This window comes from Podarcis liolepis (genome assembly GCF_965112155.1).
Source record: "Podarcis liolepis genome assembly, chromosome: 3".
In the NCBI taxonomy this organism is placed as follows: domain Eukaryota; kingdom Metazoa; phylum Chordata; class Lepidosauria; order Squamata; family Lacertidae; genus Podarcis; species Podarcis liolepis.
Window position 1 is genome coordinate 98410408 of NC_139557.1, and position 23463 is coordinate 98433870.

General features: G+C 43.6%; 1 protein-coding gene across 4 annotated transcripts in view; it reads right to left on the reverse strand.

Annotated features, from left to right (window-relative positions):
* Positions 1 to 12660: 12660 nt before the first annotated feature.
* The window catches only part of ATF3 (activating transcription factor 3), a 40698-nt gene continuing 29895 nt past the window's right edge, over positions 12661 to 23463 (reverse strand). For 3 of the 4 annotated variants that reach the window (XM_083494908.1, XM_083494907.1, XM_083494909.1), the window contains exons 2-4: positions 18004 to 18247; positions 17448 to 17552; positions 12661 to 17328 (exon numbers count right to left, since the gene is read on the reverse strand). In XM_083494908.1, coding sequence (XP_083351034.1) covers positions 17131 to 17328; positions 17448 to 17552; positions 18004 to 18243 — 543 coding nt within the window. In that variant the 5' untranslated portion in view covers positions 18244 to 18247 and the 3' untranslated portion in view covers positions 12661 to 17130. The remainder of the gene's footprint in view (positions 17329 to 17447; positions 17553 to 18003; positions 18248 to 23463) is intronic. The other variant, XR_014523596.1, reaches the window with a different exon arrangement.

The window sequence follows — 23463 nt, forward strand, 5'->3', positions numbered from 1 at the left end:
TTCTACAAATATCTTAATATGAAAATAATAATAAAATTTCATTGATTGACTTCCATTGCTTACACTGCACTTCCTATATGCATTTTAAGCAAGATTATGTCTGTTATTCTGTATTTTTCCCATACAATCTCACACAAATATTCTAAACAATAAGTTTTCTCAATCTCTCATAAATCTATTATAAACACAACCAATACCTTACATTTAATCCTTGTCTACATAAATACTCATTTAAACATTTCCATTGTTTCTGGATTATATTTTTTGGTTTTTGTCTTATCAAATCAGTCAACTTTGATAATTCCAAGTATTCGCATATTTTACTCAACCATTCTTCTTTGGTTGGAAAATAATTTCCTTCCCAATTATTGGCTATCAACATTCTCGCTGCTGTTGTCACGTATAAGAAAATATTAATTTTGTCATTCGGGATGTCTCCGTTCAAAATTCCTAATAAATATGATTCTGCTCTTTTATTATGCTATGTTTTTATTAGCTTTTTTAATTTCCTCATGTATCATATTCCAATAATTCTTAATTTCTGGACAGGACCGCCACATATGGTGTAAGGTACCATATCATTCTATTACACCTCCAGCACTTGTTATCACCCAATTTTTTTTTTTCATTTTTGCCAACCTATCTGGTGACATATACCATCTATGATGCATCTTCATGAAGTTTTCTTTCAAATTCTTCCACTAAATTCCACCAAAGCCTACAACCTTTTCCCTATTGCCCCTCCGCACCCCAGTTTATGGGGAGATATAAAATACCCATGAAATAGAGCAAAATATCTTCTTCATTTTCTCCTTCTCGTACGTCCAGTTCACTTTTTGTCGGTGAGCAGCACAAAGCATTACCATTTGTGGTGTTCTTTTTAATGTAAAAACCAAAGTGGTCTCACTTTAGTCTTGCAACTTTCAAGTTGGCGTATCAACTCTTTGGGAAATGGTGTCCAGTAATTTCCAAGGGTAACGTGACTCTAGAGTTTAACATCCTTTCGCTTTCTATTTACTAGAAATGTCCACAATAAAGATACCCTTAACTCACATTTGGATTTCAAGTTTTCACACTGTGGTTACTGGGCCTGTGAAAATGTAAAATTCACACGTTTGCCTTGCCCCACAAAGTCCCACCTCACTCGAAAGTTGGAATGCTCTGCCTACAGAATTGTATCCAATGAAGATCTAACGTGACCTGTTTTGAGTCTTCTCATGAGATTTTTTTATTACATATCTATGGGAGTTCTCCAACTTCATTTTTTTTTAACCTAGCGTGATGATTCAGCCTCAGCATTGTGCTCACTCTCACATAAGCATTCCACAGAATTCAAATTGCAATGCAGTAAAATTAAGTAAAAGAAATAAACACAGCCAAAATAAAAAATAAAAATCAATACGAATATTTAATATGATAGATGCGCCATTCGAACGTAATGGTGATCAAGTATTTTGCAGGAGTGATTCAGTCACATACCAGCAATGTAGGCTTCTACAATTAAAGTGGATTAGAGCAGTTTAAGGGACACGGGTGGTGATGTGGGTTAAACCACAGAGCCTAGGGCTTGCCGATCAGAAGGTCGGTGATTCGAATCCCCGCAACAGGGTGAACTCCTGTTGCTCAGTTCCTGCTCCTTCCAACCTAGCAGTTCGAAAGCACGTCAAAGTGCAAGTAGATAAATAGGTACCACTCCAGCAGGAAGGTAAACGGTGTTTCTGTGTACCGCTCTGGTTCACCAGAAGCAGTTTAGTCATGCTGGCCACTGTTGCGAATTTTCTGTGGCGCTTTAGCAGAAAAGCTCAGAGTTCCAGGTTCTTCAGTGGAGTATATTTATTGTGAGCTAGATATATACGGTATATACAAATATCTACAGGCTATAATACACAAGCAGTTCATACAGTCAAACAGAGTAGCTGGCTGCACCTTAAGGCAAATAGGAAGACCTCTAACTCTCACTCTCTGGCTACACTCCTCTACACCACCCCTTTGCTGCTGGTCAGGTTTCCCTTTTAAACCGATGACAGCCAATCAACTGTCAGCACATTACTGCTGAGTCATTCTGACCCAGCACTTCCATAAAAAGTATTGTAGGCTGATTGCATCAGCCAGTTGCATCAGCTAGCAAACTCAAGCCTGCAGACTTACTATCTCACACAGCATTCTGTGAATCACATGACCTGGAAGCTGTACGTCGGCTCCCTCAGCCAATAAAGCGAGATGAGCACCGCAACCCCAGAGTCATCTGCGACTGGACCTAACGGTCAGGGTCCCTTTACCTTTTTAGAGCACTTTAGGGTGACAAATTCACTTTTGCAGTTAGGGAAGTGATTGGGAAATGCACTAAAAATGTAGATTTTTTTAAAAAAAAACCTCTTACATTTTTCATATATAACAAAAACATGTCAGAAATTACAAAATGTAGAAGTCATATTTGGTCTGGTTTGTCTGATATACAATACTACCTTTTGGAAGGAGGTTAGGCTTGGGGTCTGGTTTCAGAAAAATATAGACACCCACAAAACTTAAAATCAAACACCTGTCAGAGTTTAAAACTAAGCCCCACATCAATCCTTCCCTAACACTGGCATGGTTAAGTATATTTGATGAGCAAAATTCAGTTGTGAAATATAAAGAGATGTTACCAATACTATTGGCTGCAGTGAGACAGGTAATAGCAAGAAATTGGAAAGCAGAAGATGGAGGATCATTTCAAGAATGGAACGTTTTCTTGGTGCAATATGCTGTAATAGAAAGGTTGACAAAGCAAGTACAAACAGCAAGACAAACATGGAAATTGATTTTGTAGGACGGTAGGACATGTTCACCTTATGGTCAAGAACTAGTGAAACTGAGACCTCAACACCAGCTTCCCAAGAGCTTTCCTCTAGAGCAGTGGTTTTCAACCAGTGTGCCATAGCACCCTGGGGTGCCTTGAATGATGGTCAGGGGTGCCACAGGCAACACTGGCCTCTGTCCCTCTTTCCTTTCCTCCCTCCTCTGATGCCCTCTTCCGCCTCTGCCTCCCAAAGGCTTTCATGGCTGTTTGTTGCAGGAGCCCTGACTACAAGCTCCCCTGGAGAATGGTGCCTTTGGGGCTGGCCAGGAGAGAGGAGAGGGAGGGAGGCTGAGGGAACACCCCACAAGGGAGGGTGTTCGAAAAGGGGCTGCCGGCTCTGCAGACAAGGGGTGACATAACTGGGCTCCTGAGCCCCACAGGAGTGCTGCAGAAAGAATGTAGTTGGTCAAGGGAGCTGTGGACTCAAAAAGGTTGAAAACCTCTGCTTGATGTGTTGAACTGAAACAATGCATTGCTCTTCACATTCTCCTTATGTATTATGAAAATAGGATAAAGCAAAGATTGATGTATATAACCTCTGAGCAGGCAAATCAGGATGGTTACTCAATGTCGTATAGCCTCCCTGCAAACAAATCAGAACAAATTTCAGTTCCACCACTTCCCTCACCTGATGTGGCAGTTCTGTTGTCTATTCCAAAATTTGCAGTGCACTCAGCTTATCAATCAATCAATCAATTACCTGCCCTTCACTCTGAGGTCCCAGAACAGGTCACAACATTGAAACACAATATTCAAAACAGTTTAAAACAATTTGCAATAACTACCTGTGATCCCTGATTTCATGAAGCAAACATGTATGTTCACTTATACCTGCATGTGAATAGTAACTGTGAAGCCAGACACCTTCAATTCTTGTAATCAAACCAGGCACAGAAAACCATTTTATGAAACACTAAAAATAAATCATTAGTAATATTAATATTTAGTATAATTACTATTGTTGCTACTGTTACACCTAAAACTGCTAGCAGCTCATCATGACGCAATGCAAGTGAAACATTCTTACATGAAAACAGGTATGTGAAAACTTTTCCAAAAGCTATGAATTGATAATATTGAGTAGTGCAACCCAAATGTTTGAACACTCAAACTGGAAGTGACTTTTGTGGGAATAAAATAAGAAAAATTCCTTCCAGTAGCACCTTGGAGACCAACTAAGTTTGTTATTGGCATGAGCTTTCGTGTGCATGCACACTTCTTCAGATACACTGAAACAGAAGTCACCAGACCCTTATATATAGTGAGAGGCTGGAGAGGGGTATTACTCGGAAGGGTGGTGGGAATGGGTGGTTGGCTGATAGGTGTAGTAAACCAGTTGGCGCCTGTCAATGACTGCAATTGGTCTTACAGGAAAAAGCAAGGGATGAGATGGTCAAAAATAGCTTTATCATGTATAATGAGATAAGAATCCAATGTCTCTATTCAGACCAGGTCTCTCCATGGTTTTAAGTTTGGTAATAAGTTGTAATTCAGCAACTTCTCTTTCCAGTCTATTTCTGAAATTCTTTTGTGGGAATGTTCAGGGTGGCAGGAGAGGATATATTGTTTATTAATATCCTTCCTAACTTGCACTACCAAGTTCCTTTACTTAGCAGAGTTTACATTCCCCTTCTCACACACTGCAGAAAACTAGTTGCAAACTTGTGTACTCAATTCAATCTGGCTTGTTCAGATTGAAATGTGTTTTAATATTTTTTCTGGTAAGACCCCTTGAATCCCTCCTAAAAGAATAAAGACACCACAATCTTATTCATAAGCAATAAAAAGAAAGTTTACTCACGATCAGGCAGAGCAGTGTGATCCCTGAAGGAAGGCTTAAGGCTTAAAGTTACAAGCATATACAAACAGGTTTACCCAATATGTGGGTTGACCTAATAATAATAATAATAAATTTTATTTATATCCCGCCCTCCCCAGCTGGCAGTTAGCAGTCAGGGAAGTTCTGAGGATGAAAGGAAGATGGAAGAGAGAGTGGCAGCATGCTTTGTCCTTTTACTAGGTCTGGAAAAGTCACACCCACCCCCTAGTCACATGCAAGGAAGGATGCTCCAGGCCAGGAGGAACAGGAAGTTTTGACTGGCTGGACCAAACATTCCCTTGCATGTCCACTCTAGGAAAACAAGGAATGTTGTATTTGACTGCTCCCAGTGGATTACATCCCACAACCTTGCCGCAGAAAACCAGTGATTGAGATAAGGAAACAGTATTCTAAAACAAATTTTTGCTCTAATGGGAATTGTGCTTGCCCAAAACCAAGCTCCCACACCATGAATGAACCTGCCCACTGCAACATGAATTTCAATGTACATTCTTTCTGTAGAAGCTTCCTCTAACCACCATAGTGCACATTTGTACACAGTATGCTGCATTCAACTTAGGATCCCTGTGAGCAAAGCTACCTTTACCTGTTAGTGTCACTTAGTAATAGCTAAACACTTGGTCACGAAGTTTCTTTGTTGGAAGTGGTAAATTTTCAACCACTGATTTCCTGGGTTCACCACTAGTGTAGATGAAAGAGATAATGCTGATTTCTCAGAATCCTATTTCAGTAGCCATTTGTCTGATACTTGGAAGTAACTTAATTTTCAGGTAAGAGCTCCCCCCATCTTCTTCACCAAGTGCTTTGAAAGCTGAAGGAGAAACAGAATTGAAATAAATCACTCAGTGACATAGCGTGGGCAGCGATGGCACAGAGGCAGTTGCCCCGGGTGCAAAATTGTTAAGGGGATGCAAAATTTCAACGCCCAGTGCTGCCTCAATACAGCTGCGAAATTCTGTTCCTGGGCTCCAATGAAAACAGCTTCTCTGTGTGAACCAGGAAGTGACCTCTAAGGACAATGGAACAACTCTTCTTATTTCTGTGGCTGCGATCTCCTGAGTGACATGGATGCCATTAGACACTTCAAGGTGCATGAGTATTCCATCTGTTTCCCTCTGGCCCTCCCACCCCTTCCAAGCAGCCCCGGACACTGGCAACCCATGCTACATCACTGTATAAGCCACAGGGATGGCACTGGAATTCAACAACATCTGGATGGCTGAAGCTTCCTCATCCCTACTCTAATGTCATCTTGCCCAATCCTTGTGCCATCAATTGTAAAAATTACCATGCCCCCAGACCTCACCTCCATCAATGCAAATATGTGCATTTCAGAAATATAATGGAAAGTTTGGGGGGAAGCACTGAATTCAGATAAGCTCAAGGATTCCCCTTTGGCTTTTCCAGACAAGCATGTTGTTGTGCAACAAATGTGATGTTCCAACTCATTTGTCATTGATGAGATGCCCCTTTCCACGACAAAGCATTTCTCACTGAGACCATACTTCTGTTGTAGAAAATCCACATTTCCACTACTGCCCCTTCCAGCGCCGACGTACTGTAACATTTGGTTGCTGGGAAATTGTAGCAGTTTCCCCACCTCTCTCCCCCACTGCCAGGAGACATAGCTCTTGCCATCGGCAGCCTCCTGTAGATTTTCACAAGTGTCATGTGATTTCCACATCCATGAGTTGGCATTACTGGATGTATGCACGCAGACTGTCTCATACAGATGGCGAGCATCACGTCCACATCTAGCCTGGATTTTTCAAGGTTGCTTCAGATGAATAAGAGAAATGACAGGAAAAACATGAAATGATGTTAAGATGGCCTTAGGGGGTTGAGTAAGAGGTATAACGAAGCAGTTAAGGATAAGAGTCAAAGCATTAGCACAGGAGGGGTGGGAAGTCAAAATGGAAAATATAAGTGAATGATATATTGTATGTGAAGTAAATTTGTTAATTTTTTAAAGAAAAAACCCTAATAAAATTTATTTTTTAAAAATGAGTAAGCAAAACAGGGTGTTTTAAACAGTTTTTTTCTCTGAATTGTTTATATGCCACCTTTTGTTCAATGAAGATTAAGGCAGTTTGCCACCATATTAAAATGCACTTATAACAAAGACATTAAAAAGAGAAATAAATAATACGCAAAAATAGAACATGATGCCACAGTGTTCATTACGCAGGTTATCTGGTGTCTGTGAAATGACATTTGCCCCTTAGTGACCTTTGTCTTTCTCACACTTTCCCACCTCCTGTTGCAGGGGTGAAGGACCTTTTTCAGTCCATGGGCCACATTCCTTCATGGGTAACTTTCCAGGGGCCGCATTCTAGCAGCAGGTGGGACCAGGTGCAAAATGCAAGTGGGGCAACTCTTACCTTTGTACATAACGTTATCTTCATGTCATGAAAAAGCCAGAGATTTCTACACCACCCACCCACGCAGGAAAGCAAGAAGGGTTACCACAGCTCAGGGACAAATGATTTAAGGTTGTCAAGTATGGCTGGTGAGGGGTGTGGCTTCTGGAAGGGGTGTGGCCTGCAGAGATCCTCCTAAGGGCCAGATGGGAAGACCTAGAGGGCTATATTCATCTCATAGGCCTGATGTTCCCCACAGTTTTTTAAAGGAGTGTTGTTGTTTGCATTTAGAGTCCATCTTTTTTATTTTAGGAGCTCAAGGTGGGATACCTGGTTGTCCCCTTCCTCATTTAATACCCACAACAACTCTGTGAGGTAGGTTAGGCAGTGACTGGCCCAAGATCACCCAGGGAGCTTCATGGCTGAGTGGGGATTTGAAGCCCATTCTGCCAGGCCCTAGTATGGTACTCCAACCACTACACCACATGGGCTCTCACTGGCTCACAACAGCCAAAATGTGGAATGTGCACTCCTAGAGGTGGGGACCTGTCTATCTCATATAGCAAAGTGGTGCTCCTTCTGGGGTAGTTTGCCCAACATTGGTCCTCACACTGCACTCATATCTCACCTGTGGCTGCTAGCAGCTGTCAGCATGTGACAGCAGCCACACCCCAGGGATGGCTTCAACTGGCCAGCTAAACCAGGTGAGGGTAGCTGATGGGTGAGTTAGGGATTTGTCTTGCATGAGAAGACAGGCTCTGGCAGATTGAGCAGACAAGACCATTAGTGGGTCCAACGGTCAAGAAGGCGGTTTCTGCTTGTGCTGTAGAGGGATGTGAGGGGCAGATGGAGCTTGTCACCCTGGGAAGGTAGCACATATAGGAAAGGGAAAGCTCTGATCCTAAACCTCCACTGCCTTGCAGGACATCTTCAGGAGAAGAATAGGCTAAGAAGTAAACCCTACACAAATTCAGAGTGGAGTCCCTAAGACGGTTGGTTGGTGCCTTGTATGCCTCTTTCCAGCAACTCCTGCAGCTAAGCTGGTGCCAGATATATTGCTCTGCTTTCCTTTGGACCACATCAGCGAGGCTGAGAGGGGGGGTCTTGTCATTTGAGCAGCCCAGGTCCCCCATACACACTGCCCAGGCTTGCGCCCCAAGGGATGTCCATTCAGTGCTGCTAATGCACCGGTTTGACTTCACCCCCAGAGGCACACTCCATTGTCTCTCGAGGCAGACAGATGCCAACAACAATATATGCATATATAGCATCACTAGGTAGCCAAATAAAGAAACGAAGAGTCCAAATCGTTATAGGGCTGCCTTTCCTGAGAACACAAATGGCTGCTAGTCTTTTGCTGTGCGAAAGATGAAACCGGTAGGATTTCAGGTAGGCAGCAACTGTGTCAGGGAACAACATATTTTGACTCACACTGTCCTCTAGTGGTATTTGCTCAGTCACATGCTAAATTGTGAACAGATGGGATGAACTTGAATAGATGAAGTGCCTGAGGGTCTGGAGAACAAGAACCATGTTTTCCCTTCAAATTTCTGCTTGGTGAGGCAGCAACAGAAGACACACGTGTTTAGGCATGTGCAAGCACATGTCCACATTGCCATGTGATCCTCCGTTTCCCCAAAGCCGTCCAGATTGTGGAGTTTGTTTGGATGCTGATTACCACTCTGGAAAAGGAGATGGTTGCACTTTTCATCTGGTCAACTGGCGTTCAGGGTGATGTTTTGCATGCCTGGCCACACAAAACTGCACCGCACCATACGCACATCCCCACACTGGTCTGCAGTGCAGAGAGCAGTGGGGGTATTGTGACACAATTGAGAGCTGACAGGAGCAGTTGTGGCAGGGAGGGACAATGGGCAAGGGACTTTTTGCAAGGGACCTTTATTGAGGTGGAGTAACAAAGGCCATTCAACTTATTTCTTGACCAGCAGAGGCAGGAAGTCTCAGAGTCAGAGGTGCCTGTGTCCCCTCTCGCATTGTAAATACTACAATAATAAATTAAGTAACTAACCATTTGTTGCCCATTTGTGACTCCCAAAATCAGCTGCCATGTGAGGCAAGCTGATTCATCTTGCATAACTGTAGAGCTGCAGATACACTCTGTATAACTGAAATCACTTTGTCAGCCTGCCAGATGATGCAGTTGTACATAGGCAGTAGCGAAGAGGCTTGATTTAGATGCTTATTGTATTGTGAATGTGTCCATGCCAGTTCATACTAGCTCTGTCACTAGCTCCATCTCTGATGTCTCGGTGGCCAAAACTATTCCATTTCCTCTCTATGCTGCTTAACTGCGTCCTGTGAATATGTATGCGGCGTCTTCTCTCTCATCCTGCAAAGAAGCCACTTCATCTTTTCTCCCAGAAGTCTGTTCAAATATTATAACTGCGCTTTCTCACATTCATCATTCCGTATCCCTTCCTTTTGCTCCCTTCCTCTTCTTCTCCTACACGGGTAGATGGGCAACCGGCAGTCCTGCAGATAGTGTTGGTCTCGATCAGCCCTGGCTAGCATGCCCAATGGTCACGGATGATGGGATACGACATCCCAACAATCTTTGGGGGAGGCACAGGTTCACCATCCCCTACTCTAGTGTCTCCTTCAATAGCAACATTTTAATCAAAAGTTCCTTGCTTATGGAATTCTGTGAATTGCCCTGAGATCTACAGGTATAGGGTGGTATACGAATTTATTAAATCATCATCATCATCATCATCAAGGTATGTGTGTATATATGTGTACACCCACACCCACACACATCATCAAAATTCTGTTCACTTTCTTAGCCTACACTGTAGGGCTAGAAGGCACACCACTTTCTTTCACTGTTTTCCTCTGAAAACCAATGGCTTCCAATGCTGTGGCGATTCTTCTGAAATGATCTAACATCTTGAATGGATAGTTCGTGCAGGTTTAGCACTCTTAAAAGTGTCATGTCTCTAGCAACAATTCTGTGTTAATTGCAAAGAACATTTGTCCCTTGAGTATTATGAATCAAAATTCATCCCTCCCCCCCCAACTTTTTTAATTTACAGATTTTGAACTTTCATCTAACTTGACATCATTCGGACCACATGTCCTGTTTTATTCCACAGATGTGGGTTTTTATTAGTGTGAGTCAGAGAAACAGAATTGCATTCTTCTCTCCCTCCCCCCCCATAAACCTAGGGTAATCTATCTTCCTATATAGGATATTGCCATGGTAACCTTGGTGTTACCAGAATGACCTAATACAATTAACTGGGCCCTGTTCAGGCAAAATTTCCTTCTCACAGACCTTTGGTTTCCCCAGCACCCTTATTTCCTCTTCTCTTAACAGTAGCCAGAATACTTTGCGTTTAACCACTCAGGAATGATTCATACACCAACTACTTTGATGTGATTCTGCAGGCACAAATGAACTTACTTTAGCATAAAAGGTCTTTCAGCTGCTCCGATAAATTCAAGATCTTCTAGAGACACAGCGCCGACAGGAAGTTAAGTATTACCAGGTTGGATGTACCAGAAATGAACTCAATGGGGCTTACTTCTATTGCATGCATGTATAGGATGCACTGTTAAGGGTCCAATCCTGCATCATGAGGGCTTCAGTGGGATTTTAGCAACCTAACTGGACTCAGGATTGGATCCTTAGAGCTGGTTCACACAACTATAGTCATCTTCATGTCTCATCACTTGCTTACTCAGCCTTGATGACTCAGCTGAATGTGAGAACTGCCTATCTCCACAGAGGGGGGAAATGTCATGTTTCAGATGATAAGAATATGAAGAGTCCGTCAGTGGTGTTTGGTCTGTGGTGGCTGATACAGCCATGCAAATAGTAATAGTAGTAGTAGTAGTAATAATAATTTATACCCTGCCCATCTGGCTGGGTTTCCCCAGCCATTCTGGGTGGCTCCCCACAGAATATTAAAAACACGATAAAACATGAAACATTAAAAACTTCCCTAAACAGGGTTGCCTTCAGATGTCTTCTAAAAGTCAGATAGTTGTTTATCTCCTTGACAACTGATGGGAGGGTGTTCCATAGGGTGGGCGCCACTACCAAGAAGGCCTTCTGCCTGGTTCCCTGTAACCTCACCACAGTCAGGGAACCACCAGAAGGCCCTCAGAGCTGGACTTCAGTGTCTGGGCTGAACGATGGGGATAGAGAACCTCCTTCAGCTGTACTAGGCCAAGGTCAGTACAGTGGTACCTCAGGTTATGAACAGTCCTGCTTACAAATGCTTTGGGTTACGAACTCCACAAACCCAGAAGTATGTGTTCCAGGTTGCAAACTTTGCCCTGCGATACGAACGCAATCTGCTTCCGGGGCCGTGGGAGGCCTATGTAGGGAATGCGCGCCTCGGGTTAAGAACGGACTTCTGGAACGAATTAAGTTTGTAACCTGAGGTACTGCTGTATGATGTTATGCTGAGCAAGCAGGTAGTTTTCATTCCCCAGGTCTACTGGTGCGCCAGGACAGTCTCATATTCCTTGAGAAGGACCCAGGAGATGAGAAGACTTAGGCAGCTGTGGGAAAGGCCTTCAGTCTCCACAACTGCCTCAGAGGGGCAAGACCTACAGAGAAGAGTTGTCTTGCTCATTAGGCCTGGCACTCCTGAGTAGACCTTGTTTATTCTAATCAGTAGTCAACTTTACTTACCCCATGTGATCTATTGTTGGTTCACTCCTAACAGTGTTCTTCGTGGATGTTGGCTGCTCTGTGCTTGTATGAATGAATAGGAGGTTTAAAATGTGATCAAGGCAAATATAGGGGGGGCATGAATGTGAACTGATGGATATTCATGAATAGACGAAATCTGTGGAAGCTGGCAGGCTGAAGTTAGTGGACGAAGTCACCAGGCTGAAGGCAGTCGGGGTGCCTGGGTAATGCTGTCAAATGGTAGCCATTTCCAGGCGTTTCTTGCTCCAGATGAACCTTTTAAAGATTGCAGATGAAAGCTACTAGGAAGGGCCTTCCCAGGCTTCTTAAGCCTTCAGATGACTCTGGTCCTGTGCTAAGACAACATTTTCCAAAACTCAGCCAGCATGGCGTCAAGTTTCCCGCATTTGGGGGAAATCGCAAGGGTCAGCACACCTGGAGTGCAGTGTTTGAGACTCACCCTGAGAAAACCTCCCTCATGCTTAAGATATCTCCCCTGACCAGGTTTTGATACTGGCCTTGCCTTGCCTGAAGCAGCTTTGGTAATGCTTCTGATTTCTCCAGAGAGCCCCAATCTCCAGCAGAGCAGAACAAATTGCAAATGGATGCTAGGATTCTACGGACTTTGTATGTACAAACCCAGGGTAGTTGGGCAGATGGCTTGTTTGGTTCAGGTATAAGGAACACCTTGCAGCAATATGGCAGGTGAAAGCAACAGCAGATCAGGAAAGGGACAATGGCAGTAATTCAGAGGGAACTGATGACATGATATTGGCATTCGCAATGGCATGGGGTTGAGGGTCATGCAGTGAATACGGAGACCAGGCAGCCTACTGTAGTTAGGACACATTTAAGAACACTACCTGGGGAGGTGTTTTTTGGGGGGGTGGGGGGTGGGGGTTGAGTGAGCATCAGTCCTTCAAATAAGGTGAAGTAAGTCACACAGGAACAAAAAACACACATGTATTAGTCTTTTTTTATTAAAGTATCAAAACATAAAACTTAATAGAAAACAAATTGCTTCTACTGCATTATTAAATGTTCAGAATAAAACAGATACATAAATCCATGCAGTTCTTTCATTCAACAATTCTCCCACTTGGCTTGGAAGCCAGCATCCAACCTGGCCTGGAAGGAGTTTGCCTGTGCCCTGAAGAACAGGAAGGAGCTCAGCTACTGCTGCTGGCTGCCACTGCAGACAGGCAATGTTTAGGCAGCTGAACTCCTTCCTGCCACAGTGCTGTCAGAGTCCCCCAGAAGTCCAGCAATGCAACTCTCAAGCAATGCAAACAGATATATAGGATGTATACTATTGGTATAATCTTGAGGTATGTGCACTGCACACTTACCCACATATGCAACCACACACACACACACAACCACACACGAGGAAGCAGCCACAGCTGAACCAAGATTATCTTTGAAAAAGTAGCAGTGCCGTTGTAAACATTTGGCATGCTCGCTAAAGTCATTTGTGTTTCAACCGAAGCAGCAGCAGCAGCAGCAGCAAGACGCCTGCGTCATTTTAAATAGGCTGTAGAACCGCAATATTAAAACACCTCTCAAAAGGGAAAACATTAATTCTGCGTTGAGAGTTAACAAAGACTCTATGTATGAGAACATCATACATGCAACAGAGTCCATTCTTTTATTATCATTTTCTGAATTGCTTTTGGAAACACGTTAAATACATAGACAAAGCAGGGGTCCTTTGATACAGCACAGGTGATGGGCAGGGACCGTCTCTGGCTAATGTTGGCAGCTCCTCATACTAGCCTAGGGTGTAGATCCCAAGAAGCCCTTCCATGTATGAAAAGTGCACTTGTACATGGAAGGTCTAGTTGCTACAGAAGGGATAGGGAACCTGTGCCTCCCTAGGGATTAACTCACAGCACCCCTGACCATTGGCTGAACTGGCCAGGGAGCTGGTAGGAATTGTGACAACATCTGGAGGGCCACAAGATCCCCATCCCAGCACTAGAGCATACCGTGAGCAAAGCAAAACCAGATCCAAATATGCTCTTTTGCTTGCAGAGCAGGAAAACAGTGCGACAGCCTGACTGTTAGAGGGTGCATTCACATTGCTACCTAAGACTGCAGTGATGTCTTTCCAGCACTCTCCCCACGACCACCCTACCCCCAGCTGTTCACATCAGCACGGCTTCATTGTTTCTGTTTGTGTACATGCCAGGGGTTGGTTATGGTGGGGGTGCCTTTACCCCATGCAAAGGTGTTCACCCCTTGGCCAGAGACAAATTCAGAAAGCCTTAAGGACTCCACTTGGTGTGAAGCTGGTTTGAGCAACAATGCATCAGACGGCAGCATTTCACAAAAAAAGTGCAGGGGACATGTGCATTTGGGATAATGCTGTGTGAACATGGATTAAAAACCCAGCACTAAGCACACACAGGAAATGGGAGTGTGAACACAGCCATAGTTTTCTACGTTCTTTGGATCTGGCTTGCAATATCTCACAATCAACAGCACCGTATCACTTTTAGGGAGCAACAACATTAGATATTGAAGATGGCTGAGTACTGTCTAGAACATATATTCATAATTACAGGAACCCAATCAATTTCCCCCCCAATAAGGTTCTTGATAGCAGAATTGCACATAGTTAACATAGTAAATAAACTCTCTTCCCCCCTCCCTCCCTCTTCCCACATACCCCTCCCCAACCCAGTACATTGCACGGCCAACGCAGAGGCCTTGTGGGGGGGGGTGTTCCTGCTGTCCAACATGACTTGAGGAAAAGCTCACAAACAGCAAAGTGAATTTACTCTGCAGGAAGAAAAATCACACTCTGATGAGACAGAATTTGGCCCGCTTCCTTCCATTTTTTGTTACATGAAATATACATTTGAAACACAGCATTGGACATCATAATATATCCAAATTGCTGAAAGTGTATTAAGTACTTCTGTTGCAGAATGTAAAAAACAGAGAGATAAAACAGGCAGCAGGCTCAAGTATACCAGCCACAGATTGACAGTAAAAACCTATGCATGTCTCTACTCGGAAGTCCCATTGCATTCAATGAGCCTTCCTCCCAGCTAAGTGTGTACTATATAGGATTATAGCCTTTGAAAACTATTGTTCTGAGGTAAGATGTTTATGTGGGTGTGTTTTAACACTGGACAATGGTGGATGAAAGATTTTATCCTGCAAACGCCTTTGTCTACTGCATTGATTACATAATTAAATTTAGATCCCAGCAGACTAAAAATAGAAATAATACTTCATAACAGAACTGCAAAGTGTTTGGGCAAAAATAAGGATTTTTCACCCAAATCTGCATACAGAAATCTGATTTGCAAAATTAAAATTCCTATTCTTGTGACTCAGGTTCCTAAATTCAGGGTTTGAATACTGAGTGGGGTTTGTCTCAGAGGGTGAAGTGAGCTCTTTTTTTTTTTGTTTTGCTTTGGTAAGGTGTTTGTTATTATAGTAAAAAGTTAGAGTTTAACTAAAACAAATGGAGTTTTGAAAATAAACTCAGTTTCCCCCTGCCCCAGCTCCCAAAATTGGAAATCAAAAAATTTCGGCATTTGAAAATTCAGCAGTACTGAAGCACAAAAATTCATGATTATGATATTAAACACAAGGGGGAAGGGATTTAGAAATAAAAGCGCAGCAAATTGCCTCCATTTTTTCAGCTTATGTTATTTGCTCTACCTCACAATCTGTGCACTACTTAGGCATATCAGTGATAAATAAAAGGTGACTAAGGAGTCCAGAGATCCTCACAGAAGGAGGGGTGAGAAATGCCAACAGGTGACAAATGGCTTATTGAATAGGAAGGGGACCTGAAATTAACTCCCCCAGCTACCAAAAAAATCTGCACTGTTGGAGTTAATAGCATGAGTACAGGGTGCTTGAGCATTGCTCACACTAGACTTGGGGTTTCTACCCCAGATACCCAGAGTACCATTCTGTGTAAATGGTATGACAACCAGATGAGTAATCTATGCAAAAAGCCTTACAGGGAACAAAGGATGGACCACAACTCAAGTTGCAGAGCACATGCTTTGAATGTATGCAAGTCCCACACCCGACTCATCCTTAAACAAGGATGACAAGTAGCAGAGTCTGGGGTCTTTGAAGTGGCTCTACCAGTTCATCAGACAAGATGAATCAAAGCTATGAAACTCTGTAGAGCAGCTTTGTCTGTTCCAACACTGGATTGCTCTGCTTGAGAACTTTAACGATCATACTTATATAGGTGCAAGTTCTACTATCCATGCAAGGTGCTGTGGGGTCGAGAAACAGCAACAGGTCCAAGGTCACCCAGTAAGCTTCAGATATCAATATGGACCAACATTCTAACCACAAGCTGTCTGCACAACGACAGGGGAAGCTGCACCTCCAAGCCTGCTATTCAGCTGTTGACAGACCTACTTGGCTACTTTTAAGTCTCTTTTCCTAGCACAGCTGTAATTGTCATGGGGCAGTTTTGCAAATACATGCAGTTAATGCACCCACAATCATTCCTTTGTGCAACTTGAGAACCACCAGAATTTCTTGCTCTGAAAAAAAAAAAAGGTGGTGCCCAGGAAAGATTTGCAAGTTCTGGATTCATGAGGCCCACAAATCAAGAGAGGAGGATTAATTTAACATCTATGTCGATCGTGTCACTGTTTTGTATGTTATGAAGTCCTTCCGAATACTGTACATGATGTGACTCATAAAGTGGATTCTCAAAGGGGAATTCCCCTGTCTTCAAACAAGCCAAGGGAAGGGGTAATGTTCCAGCTTGATACATTCAGACTTTTTTTCTATCTTTTTTTACAGAAGCTGATGCCTGTCATATCACCCACAAATCACCCCCAATGTGAGTCATCAAAAAACCCACAGAAAGGCTTCCGTGAAAACAACAATACAAAGAGAGCGTAAAGCTCAGTTTAAAAAACATTGCACTAGGATATAGAAACACAGTAATTCCCGTTATATCGCAATGCCTTTCGGAATCGAAAGCAGCATTCTGGAAGTTGCCAACCTCTTTCTTTTGAAAGTACAAAGCAAAAGAAACAAACAAAACGAACAGCCCACGCTATCTAACGCTTCCTACCCCAATCGAGGGCAGACGGGGAGGGTCCATTCAGCTTGGCTGTCCATTAGATGTGCATTACGGCGAGTCCTAGTGTTCTGCTCAAGTGCAAGTACCACATGCCATCAGGGGTTTAGCAAGTCTGTAGCTGTATGGCTTCTAGGAACAGCAGATATGGCAGATACTAAAACCTGAATCACAGCTAAGCTAGCGCAAGTCTTTTCTTCTTAGCAATGTCATCTCCTCTGCCTTCTCTCGACTAACGGGAGACCACAAATACCAAGATACCTTCTCTTATGGCTTCTGGCTTGGGGTGATGTGCTGGGGTTTAATTTTTTGGTGTCAGAGGCATGCCCTAAGGGCACCTGGCATTGTCACTTAGCCTTGCAAAGTTCCTTCTTTTATCTGCTGAATGAAGAGGTTCCTTTCATCCTCCGGCGTCCTCCCGTTCTGGGCCCGGACGATGCAGGTGGGCCTGTGCAGATTAAGCATGTAGATCAAATGCTGCTTCTCGTTCTTCAGCTCCTCAATCTGAGCCTTCAGTTCTGCATTGATGGTTTCCAGCTTCTCCGATTCCTAGCCACAGGAAAAGAGGGTAAATATAAAAGCGGAAGCTCTGAAGCATTCTTCTTTTAAACACACAAATGCACACCTCCTCTATCTCATCTTCTGTGCCCAGATAGCATCCGACTTACCTTCTGCAGACATTCCGTCTTCTCCTTCTTTTTGTTTCGACACTTGGCTGCTGCAATCTTGTTCCTTTCCCTCCGTCGCCTTTTCCTTTCATCTTCAGGCGCACACTAGAGCAAGATTCAGAGAGAGAGGTAAATTGGTTGACTTTGGGCACAGCCAGATGAGGTATCAATATTGCAAGTGGGCCAAGTTTGTACTTAATTATTTATCAGCATCTCCCCCAAGTGTACCACGAAGCTACGACTCCTTCCCAAGAGCACATGATTCAGAAGTGCATGCAGTGCGCACCAAGGCTCCAGCTTGGCACTAACGCAGTTGCAGCCTTTCACAAAGCCACTTTCATTCAAATACACACAGATCATTGTCTGTGATGGGCTGGGGAGGCAGACTCCTGCCTTATGTATAATACAGTTTTTCTACTGGAAAGTTCATTGAACAATTAGCTACTGGTTTTAGTTCCCCCCCCCCCCCCCGCTTTCTGTTTTTGTTCTTGTTTAAATAGAACGCCATTACTGAATGTGAAAGCAAAACAAAACAAGCAATTAAAAAAAGGAGCACCTCTGCTTTCAAAACAGACATTTCCCCAGGTCTGTCCGAAACCATGACTGTGTCCAGCGTGGAGGACATCCTGTGCGACAGGCACTTGTTCTGGATGGCAAATCTCAATTCTTCTTTCACCAGCGGAGTTAGATTTGTGAAGTCTTCAAAACCCAGGGACACCGAAGGAGACAGGCACGGGACAATGGCAGTGGCGCTGACTTCCGAAGCAGACACCTGGCCAGGGTGTTGGAGCATCATTTTGCTGAAAAAGAAGAACAAGAATGACTCTTTCTGAATTTATCAGGCCTGTGTTTGTGTGTGTGTGTGTGTGTGTGTGTGTGTTTGTCAGATAATCATTAACTCTCAACTAAGCCCTGATTTAGAAAATATTACATTTGGATGTAGAATAATTTCTGAAACTCTGGGCCGTGACCCGTAATTATATATTGATAGAATGGTTGCACATGAATTGTATCCAAGTAAGTCCTACTCAGAGTAGGTCTGTTGAAATCAATGGGCTTAAGTCAATCATGCCCATGTGATCATTTCAATGGATCTGCTCTAGGTACAACTTAGTTGGATATATATATCTTAGTTCAATATGCAGTACACATGTTTATTTAATCCTGACATTTCTATCTTGCCCTTCCTGTAAGGAGCTCCAGGAAGCATACATGGCTCCCCTTCCCTGCCTTAACCTCACAACAACCCTGTGAAGTAGACTAGGCTGAGAGAAGGTAAGTGGTCCAATGTCACCCAGTAAGCTTCATGACCACAGTGGGTGGCGCTGTGGTCTAAACCACAGAGCCTTGGCTTTGCCGATCAGAAGGTCAGCGGTTCGAATCCCTGCAACAGGGTGAGCTCCCATTGCTCGGTCCCTGCTCCTGCCAACCTAGTAGTTCAAAAGCACGTCAAAGTGCAAGTAGATAAATAGGTACCACTCTGGCGGGAAGGTAAACAGCGTTTCTGTGCGCTGCTCTGGTTTGCCAGAAGCAGCTTAGTCATGCTGGCCACATGACCCGGAAGCTGTACGCCGGCTCCCTCGGCCAATAAAGCGAGATGAGTGCCGCAACCCCAGAGTCGGCCACGACTGGACCTAATGGTCAGGGGTCCCTTTACCTTTAAGCTTCATGACTGAGTGGGGCTTTGAACCCTGGTCTCCCAGGCCCTAGGAGACTCTAACCAGTACACCACATTGGTGCTCTCTCTCCATACACACACTCACACACACACACACACACATTACACAAAGCACCCTTGATAAACAACTTAAATGCAACTATAAACCGACAATATACCTCAATAGGAAGCAATTCAAAACTAACATTGCCAGGTTTTTTGTACCATTTGGTATAATACTGCCACATACTGGCAGCTGGGTGAGCAACTTCTAACCAAACAGGAAGTGTGAGAAGCAATATATAAGTTATATAAGTTACATGGGATTTTGTGCAATAATTGAACCACAACTTGAACTGGGTCACTTGTGCTGATTAATTAATCTCCTAGTCTTATGTTTAGACTGGCAGGGATTCGCCCAGTGTTTGTGCAGTTTAGGTGTGTCAGATACACTAAATTAGTGCACCCAGTGCTCAAGAAATCTCTCGCCTGCAATGTGGCTCATTCACACATGCAGCTGCACATATATCCAGCCATAGGAATCTATCACAGGAGTCATCCTGAGAAGCTCCATTTTATTAGAGGAAGCAATAAAATGCTGCAAAATCTTATTAGCAGCAAAATCTATTACAATTAGCTTCATAATACATAAGCCAATTACTGCCTCTGGGCATTTGTGTACATAAATGAAGCCATCATGCTGTCAAACTAGATTTGATCTATGCAGTATCCATCGTAATTATAGCTTCAGGGAATAGTTGGGGTTCATTATGGTCTCCCACGCTAGTGGAAGTTGCACCCTTTTGCACTGGCGGTAGATAAGTGTGCTTAAGGGAAAAAAATAAGATCTGAAGGCACAGCCTCAAGCGGCGAAACAGGACACACTGCCACTGCTGCTACCTACAAACACATTTATTCATCCTGCACCCCGATAAGGCAGGAGTATTGTCACAGTTCAATGACACGTTCCAATCAGGCAAAAGCACTTGAGGACAGTGCAGCGCAGGGCTGATCTGGGGAGAAGCTCAAGGGCCAGACAGACAGCTCTGAAGCATCGCATTCAGACCTCAGGCCACAGGTTCTCCAGACCTGATACAGATAGTTAAGTTTGTTGGTCCCACACGTTTCCCACAGGCATCTGGTTGGCCACTGTGAGAACAGGAAGCTGGACAAGATGGGCCATTGGCCACACCCAGGAGGCTCTTCTTACATTTTGCTACATGTATGTAGGCACTGTTTGCATGGATTGGAAATACTCGGCTCCCTACCATGGCAAAATGCATGCATTTCAGCCATCTACGTAAGGGTTTTATTTTTATTTCAACACAGAAGTAAGGATTTTATGATGTGCAAAGTGAATCCCAGGCATACCCCCTCCAAAAAAGCAACAGCAGTAGAAAACCAAAAGTTTCTTGACCTCCTGATTATGAGAGCGAAGATTTCCTGGAATTGTTTGTTATTTCCATAGACCTTGAGAAACTTATGTAATTCTGCAGAAATCCCCCTGGTTATGGTGAGTCACACCTCAAAAATGCCGATCTCCTTCAATCCTCCATAGAGGTAGAAGATAACTCCAATCAAACCAAGACAGCAAAAGGGCCTTCAGTTTCCAGGTTATCCTTTTGTTTTCAGCTCAGAAGATGGTAATGAAAAGTCGATCAAAGTGGTAAATTAACAAAAGTGGTGTGCCTTAACTGACTTCTTTAATTGATTATAGAGACTGCTTAATTCTTCACAGATTAATCTACCCATTTCCCAGTCATATCTTCATAAGCCAGGTCTATGAACTTGTTTTCCAAAAACAAAAACCAGAATGCCAAGATTTTTTTACAATGCCAGTGTTCTGGGTAATTATATGCAGAGGTGGGGGGTGTCCCCATTTATAGGCTATAAATTATAGCTATATTTAATAGGCACGTCATGCCAATTCTTGGAGCCCCATTCATTATGTTGGCACTACTGTTGGCATCAACACAAAATTCTGAGGTTCTGGGGAATGGCCAAGGTTTCGTTGCACCAGTCCCCTGGCAGAGAAACAGCTGAGAATGTGGCAGTAATGTGGGACTCCGGAGAGAATTGCTACAGCTTTCCAAAAACCATACTGCTATTAATGTACATTCTCAGCTGTGTTTCAGACAGAATCCTGCAAAGAGGTCTAGGCTGACAGACTCGTCCAAAGATACCGCAACGAGTTCCATACCTGAGAAAGCAGGAACCAGAATCTGGGTTTCGCAAATCCAAGCACAACTCCCTCCCGTCCCAATGTCTCTCGACTAAATATTATTTGCTGCTGTAGTTTCTGTTTGACGAACCGTCATGTACAGTCCATCGAACACAGTAGTGCCTGATGTCCATGTTGACCAATAGGGCAGAAGGCAAGGAGACAAACAGTAGGGGGAGCCAGATACAACGACAGGCAGAGCCAACTAATTCCATTGTCACCATCCTCTTCCTTGCTGAATTTTGCAAGAGCAATACTAAGACTTCAGGAGCAGGAAGCTGACAGGTGCCATACGTAGGAAGTCAGGTAGGTGGGGTTTGCCTCCACCGATGTAACTATGTGGGTCCCAAGCTCAAGGAATGGAGGATGCCTTGTTTGTTAAAGTCACTTGAACACAAAGAACACCTCACATCCAGCAACTGGGCCTCTCTTAAGAGCTGATGCAAGACGATTGCAAGGTCTTTATGCATTCATCTTGTGATCATTCAGTGACACACAGAGGCAGACTGAAACATTCTACAGCCAGATAGAGCCAAATAAAAACATTTCACAGCCAATGTATGCGGTACTGAGCACTGCATTTCCAAATTATTAAAAAGGCAAGATCTGATGGCCTCTCCCCATGCAGTGTTCACATATCAAAGGCTCCCCATTTCTTTGTCAACAATTCTGCCTTTTAAAAAGGGTGACAGCTAAGCGCAAAACAAAATTAGCTCCACCACGCAATTTAAATGTCAGGAGCTGCCTTATATCAAAGAAGAAGAAGAATTATAGAGTTGGAAGAGACCCTATGGGTCACCTAGCCCGCCCCCCCAAATGCATATATTTAGCATTTAAATAATGAGTGTTTTATCCTGAATTTCAAAAGACAAGTCACTGGTCCATTTAGTTCAGTATTATCTACTCTTCCTGGACAAGTGGAGGTCTTTGCTACCCCACCCCAAGACCTACAACCAGAGATATTTTCTTTTAATCTGAGGGCACTTCCACATGGCAGTTTATTGTAGACCCAATACTGATCCTGCACACAAGCTTTGTGTAACAGCCACATAACATCCTACTCATACAAAATGTCATTGTATGCTATTTTCTCAATTAATCCAGATTTTGCTTTCCTTCAGAAAATATGGTGAGATTTTAAAAAAACAACAACCAGAAACTTTAAATGTAGTTTAAAATAGGGCTGCTGGATATAGGATGGCATTTTGACGAGAATGCCATCACGTGGACTCTGAGGAAAATTTGTGCGCATGAGCAGCATCAAGTCCGCAATAAAGGCTACATGCACAGAATTCATTTAATGTACATAATTACAGCACGTTGCCCACCCCAAGAATTATGGGAACTGTAGTTTACCCCCCACACTTTCCAGCACCCAGAACAAACTACCATTCCCAGAATTCTTTGTGGGTGCTTTAAATTGCTGCCCTGGGCTCCTTCAGGAAGGTGAAATACAGATTCAATAAATACAATTTAAGTATATGATGTGTACACAGCCCAAACTACCCAGAGATACTAGAGATTGACCCTGAGACCTTTAACATATGAGGGATCTGCTCTACTGTATCACTGAGCAAGGGCCACCTGCCAGAGCCGGCCCACCCATGAGGCAAGGTGAGGCAACCGCCTCAGGCAGCAGGATCCACAAGGGCAGCAGATCCTGAGGTAGATCTTTATTCCCCGTCTTGTTCCTGAGGTAGACCTTCACTCACCCCTTCTTCCCTGAGAGGGAAGGGGTGCCATTTTGTGATTCGCCTCAGGTGCCAAAATGTCTTGAGCAGGCCCTGCCACCCACACCCTATATTTCATGTGGTTCTTCTCTGCATGTTGATCCTTGCTGTGCAACCCTCTGCTGTTCATAGCTTTATTCTAAGCAGCAGGAGAGATTCCAAAAGCTTCCGAGTTCTTTCAGCCTGTGCCAATTTGCCCACACATTTATAAAAGAAGGGTATTCCTGCCGAGTTCCTCCAGAGGCCCGCCCACTTAAAATAAATGATTGCTGCACACACGCGGGCATTCGGAGGCAAAATAAACACAAGCTATTGTACACCTCCCTGCTTTCTCAAGGATTTGTGTTTTAGAACTACCATCAGATAATCCAAGGTTCTGGACACCCTCTACCTTTAAGGCACATTCGA